The sequence below is a fragment of the Apteryx rowi genome, unplaced genomic scaffold, assembly GCF_003343035.1.
Source record: "Apteryx rowi isolate R43461 unplaced genomic scaffold, aptRow1 scaffold_75, whole genome shotgun sequence".
NCBI classification, from domain to species: Eukaryota; Metazoa; Chordata; class Aves; order Apterygiformes; family Apterygidae; genus Apteryx; species Apteryx rowi.
Genome location: NW_020451038.1, coordinates 1859749 through 1864735, shown reverse-complemented (window position 1 = coordinate 1864735; position 4987 = coordinate 1859749). Strand labels below are relative to the sequence as shown.

The window sequence follows — 4987 nt, the reverse complement described above, 5'->3', positions numbered from 1 at the left end:
GAGGAGATGATGGGTGCGCGGGGGGCCGGGGGAGCCTGACCCCGCGGGTGCATGAGGAGATGATGGGTGCGCGGGGGGCCGGGGGAGCCTGACCCTGCGGGTGCACAAGGAGCTCAGTGCGCGTGGGGCTGGGGGAGCCTGACCCCGCAGGTGCGCGAGGAGATGATGGGTGCGTGGGGGGCCGGGGGAGCCTGACCCTGCGGGTGCATGAGGAGCTCGGTGCGCGTGGGGCCGGGGGAGCCTGACCCTGCGGGTGCACAAGGAGCTCAGTGCGCGTGGGGCTGGGGGAGCCTGACCCCGCAGGTGCGCGAGGAGATCGGTGTGTGGGGGGCCAGGGGGAGCCTGACCCCGCGGGTGCACGAGGAGATGATGGGTGCGTGGGGGGCCGGGGGAGCCTGTCCCTGCGGGTGCATGAGGAGCTCGGTGCGCGTGGGGCTGGGGGAGCCTGACCCCGCGGGTGCATGAGGAGATGGGTGCGCGGGGGGCTGGGGGCTGCACTGGGCTGCTGCACCCGGCTCTGCCTGCGACAGGGGCCCAAACCCCGCGCGGGGCATCGCTCCGTGGCGCCGGCAGCAGAGCTTTCCCTTGAACACGCAGTCCGAGGGGACCCCGCAGCCGGGGTAGGGGCAAGGGCCAATCCCCCCCCCCAGCGCTACAGGGCCTCACTCGCTCTCCATCTCTTTCTGCAGGCGACTTCTTCCGGGGGCTGTGGGGCCCCTACGCCGGCTGGGCGCAGGCGGTGAGTACCCCCTCCCTGGCGCCGGCACCTGGCGGCCCCGGCAGCCGTGCCCACCCCAACAACGCCTTCGCCCCGCTCGCAGGTTCTCTTCTGCGCCGACCTCCGCAAGGGCCGGGAGCCGGCGAGCACCGGTGGCCGGCCCAAGCGGGGCCGAGGCCGGGACAGGGACAGGGGCAAGGACAAGGCCAGCCCCTCCTAGGGGCGCCTCAGCCCCGGCTGGGGGGAGCACAGGTAACGCACCCCGGGGGCCCAGGCGGCAGCTGGGGAGGGGGATTGCTGCGCCAGCGCCCGGCTCCGGCCCTGCGGGGATGGGATGCCTGTGCCACGTCTGTCTGTCTGACTGTGTGTGTGCGGGGGGGCTTGCCGCTCTGGCCAGCACGGGGCAGGGAGCCAGGGCTCCGGCCCGCTCCCACGTGGGGCAGAGCAAAGCCGAGTGGCATTTGCCTCTTTCCTTTATTACAAGCAATAAAATAGAAACATCCATTTGGAAAATTCTTCTTGAACATGCCGGGGCGGGGAAGAAGTGCTGGGATGGTGCTGGGGCAGAGGTGGCTGGGACGGACGGTGGCAAGGAGCCGGGCTGGAGCCCCGAGGCGGCAGGGGAGAGACTCAGCCCCCCTCCCGGGGGCAGCCACCCTGGCGCGGGGCCCTGCCGGGGCTCAGCACAGCCCCTTGCTGTGCCTGGCCCCGGCTGTGAGAAGGGACGAGTGGGGCAGGCTGCCCCCCCCCCCCCAGTCCAGCCACGCTGGGCTGGCAAAGGGGGTGGACAGGGACAGCGCTCGGGGGCGCAGAGGAAGGGCATCCTCCTCCTCCTCCTCCTCCTCCAGCACTGCAGCCCTTGCCGGCGGGGCCGTGGCCGCCTTTCCTCCGTGCTCTGCCCTCGCCCCACGGGGAGGGCTCGGCCCCCAGCCCGGCCCCCTCCCAGCCCCACGCCGCCCCGGCCCCGCTCCCTGTGGCTGGTGCACGGGCAGCGCCGAGGCGCGCGAGGACACAGCGGTGCGGGCGGTGGGGACACGCTCAGTCCGGAGGGAAGCGGTGAGACCTGTTTACTGGCGAGCGCTCGCAGTCTGAACCTGGCAGGAGAGAGGAGGGGCTCAGAGCCCGGAGCCGGCCCTGACCCCCCGCCAGGCGCGGGACGCGGCGGCTGCCGGCTCACCGTTGCTGCTGCCGAACCCCAGCCGGTCRCTGTGGCAGGGGCTGGTGGGAGTCATCTGCCCTGGACCGTCCTGGCTGGTTCCCAGCTGCAGCTTCCTCATGTGTCTCACCACGGCCGTGGCGTTGAAGGCTTGCTGCAGGCAGCGGAGGGCGCGCGTCAGGCAGCGCCGGGGCCCCGTGGGGCACCCCGCTGCGCCGGCCCCGCGCCAGGGCACCCGCACTCACCTTCCACTTGCTCTTAGCGAAGTTCTTCTGGATCTGCTCGCTCACCGACTGGTGGATGTTCTTGTCCAGCGCCGTGTCCCCAGCGATCCTGGGGCGGCAGAGGGGTTGGCGGGCAGCGGGGGCCCTCCCCTGCCCCACGGCTCGGGGGCAGAGCTGGAGCGGGGCCCCTGGGGCGAGCCGGGGAGGCGCTGGGGAGCTGGAGGCAGGTCCCCCCCCTTACCAGGGGTGCTGCAGGGCCTGCTCACACGTGAAGCGCTTGCTGGGGTCCTTCTCCATCAGGTGCTTGATAAAGTCTTTGGCTGGGACGAAGCGCGGAGCAGCCGTGAGCGCTGGCTGGGGCACAGCGGCCCCCACGGGGGCTGGCTGCTGCCGGTGTCCGAGCTCAGCCGCTCCGTGTCCTCCGGAGCCAGGCTGCGCTCCGGAGACCCCGACCCGGCGCCTCATCCTGGGCTCGGCCCTGCCTCTCCTGCTCAGCCGAGGGGCCGCGGCTCACCTGAGTCGGAGATGTCGTCCCAGTAGGGCGAGTCGAACTCGTACTCGGCCCGCAGGATCTGCTCGAAGAGTTTGGCGTCGTTCTCGTCGTAGAAAGGGGGATAACCGCAGAGCCTGGGCGGAGAGCAGGGAGGGTTACGGCAGCGGGGGCACCCAGGCGGCCTGGGCAGCGCACGGGGTAACCGTGGCCGGGATGAGGGAACGGGACGGGGATGGGTACAGCGGCAGGGCTGGGATAAGCCGCTGCCCCAGGACCCCGCAGTACGTACAGGATATAGGCGATGACCCCGATGGACCAGCAATCCACCGCCTTGCTGTAGGGCTTCTGTGCCAGCACCTCGGGGGCTGGGGGAAACGGCACGAGTGAGGGGGCAAATCACTGCCTGCACCCCAAGCCCGCGCCCTGGGGAGCCCCGAGCAAAGCCGGGGGCGCTGGACCCTCCCCGCACCCCCCCCCCGCGGTCTCACCGACGTAGCCGGGGGTCCCGCAGGCCGTGGACATGACGCTGCCGCAGCCCTCGATCTTGGACAGCCCGAAGTCGCTGATCATGATCTTGGAGTCCTCGTCCAGGCTGTAATAGAGCAGGTTCTCGGGCTGCGGGGAGGAGGCGTCAGCGCGGGGCGGCCGCGGGGCGCGGGGCAGCCGCGGGGGCGGCAGGGTGGCCCCCGCCGCTCACCTTCAGGTCGCGGTGCACGATGCCCATGTCGTGCAGGTACTTGACGGCGTCGAGGATCTGCCGGATCAGGGCGCTGGCRTCCCGCTCGGTGTAGAAGCCCTTCTCCACGATGCGGTCGAAGAGCTCGCCGCCCGAGACCCTGCGGGGCCGGGCAGCGCCGGGGTGAGCGCAGCGCCGCGACGCCCTGCATGCTGGCCCCCCCCTCCCGCCGGCCCCATCCCCGCCGCCACTCACAGCTGCATGATGAGGTAGAGGTGGCTGCCGCTCTCGTAGATGTCATCCAAGGCCACGATGTTGGGGTGCTTGATCCTGCGGGCAGAGGCAGGGGGGTGAGGGGGGCCCGGCGGCCACCCCCCCAGCCTCCCCCGGCAGTGCGGAGCAGCCGGGGTCAGGGCTGTCGCGTGGCTTGGGCTATTTTCRGAGGCGCTGATAAGGCCCAGCTGCGGGCACCGGCGGGGAGAGCTGGGCTGGGGGGGGGGGGCAGGGGCACCCCACGGCCACGGCTGCCCCACGGCCACAGCGGGGCCCCGAGCCCACCGGACCCTACTTGTGCAGGACGGCGATCTCGTTCTCAATGCTCGTCTCCTTGCCCTCCAGCGCCTTCTTGGCGATGCACTTGATGGCCACCAGCTTCTGGGTCGTCTTCTCCTCTGCCAGGACCACCTCGGAGAAGGCCCCGCTGGCGCGGGGGGAGCGGGGTGAGCCRGCCGGGGGGCTGCCCACTGCCCGCCAGCCAGCGGGAGCCACGCRCCGCTGCTATTGCCATGGTAACAGGCAGAAAGTCCGGCTATTTATAGGAGAAAGGCGAGTGGGAGCCACCCGCTGGGCCAGTCGGGGCCGAGGACGCAGGCCGGGGTGCTCCAGCCCCAGGTGACACCCCAGCTCAGCCCCGCATCGCTGCCCCCCTGCACGGTGACGGTGGCCATCCCCCGGGCTGCCTGAGCTGAGCACCTGGTGCAGGGGGCGCATTCGGGGGGGCCGGACCCCCCACAGCCCCCGAGCAGCGGGGCGCAGGTGGAGGGTGGCACACTCGCCATCCCCGTCCCCCTAAGCCTTTCTGCAATTAAGCCGGTAATCCCGCCCAAGAGCCTTACGGTGCCGCGGCGGCGCCGCACACCCCGCACACACCCCGCCAGCTGCGGAGCGGCCACCCGGCCCCTCGCCGGCCTGCGGCGCCCGGCTCAGCTGCAGGGCTGCCGGCTGCGCACGTGCTCGCCAYGTCCCGGCGAGGCGGCCGGGCGGAGCAGCAACTCCACTGCATCCCTCGGCCGCCCCGGCCCAGCCCCTCGCGTGCCAGCCTGCGCGGCCCCCGCCTTGGGCCAATATTTGCCCTGGCAGGTTTCTGTTGTGGCGCGGCTGCCACCTGCGTCGGCTGCGCCCAGCAGAAGCGGGGAGCCGCGGCGGCGGGGGGCCAGCGGGGCCAGAGCCCGGCACGCCGGGCGAGGGGGCGACGCGGGGCCGCGTGCGACTCACGTGCCCAGGACCTCCCGGAAGTCGTAGATGCGCCGGATGTCCTCGGTCCTCTTCTTCCAGCTGGGCCCGTCCTGCCCCAGCGGCATGGTGCCCCGCGGGGCCGGGCTGGGCCACCCGCTGCCCCGGTGCGCGGCGACGGGCTGGGCCTGGCACGGCGAGGGCACGGGGCATCAGGGTGCGGCGGGCTCTGTGGCACAGCGGGGCGCAGGGGCGCCGGGCACCCTGC

The 4987-nt window shown here is 72.6% G+C and overlaps 2 protein-coding genes across 2 annotated transcripts in view; one reads left to right on the top strand and one right to left on the bottom strand.

The window, feature by feature from the left end:
• The window catches only part of OGG1 (8-oxoguanine DNA glycosylase), a 3518-nt gene extending 2493 nt beyond the window's left edge, over window positions 1-1025 (top strand). The window contains exons 6-7 of the mRNA XM_026088029.1: window positions 690-739; window positions 822-1025. Coding sequence (XP_025943814.1) covers window positions 690-739; window positions 822-938 — 167 coding nt within the window. The 3' untranslated portion in view covers window positions 939-1025. The remainder of the gene's footprint in view (window positions 1-689; window positions 740-821) is intronic.
• A 640-nt stretch (window positions 1026-1665) lies between these two features.
• Window positions 1666-4914, bottom strand: CAMK1 (calcium/calmodulin dependent protein kinase I). Its single transcript, XM_026088030.1, has 11 exons — window positions 4762-4914; window positions 3836-3967; window positions 3523-3597; window positions 3289-3427; window positions 3080-3206; window positions 2881-2956; window positions 2613-2725; window positions 2340-2418; window positions 2120-2207; window positions 1896-2028; window positions 1666-1812 (listed from the first exon to the last, which is right to left on the bottom strand). Exons 1-11 carry the CDS (start codon window positions 4845-4847, stop codon window positions 1757-1759), a joined length of 1104 nt encoding a protein of 367 aa, XP_025943815.1. The 5' UTR covers window positions 4848-4914; the 3' UTR covers window positions 1666-1756.
• Between the last annotated feature and the right edge of the window lie 73 nt (window positions 4915-4987).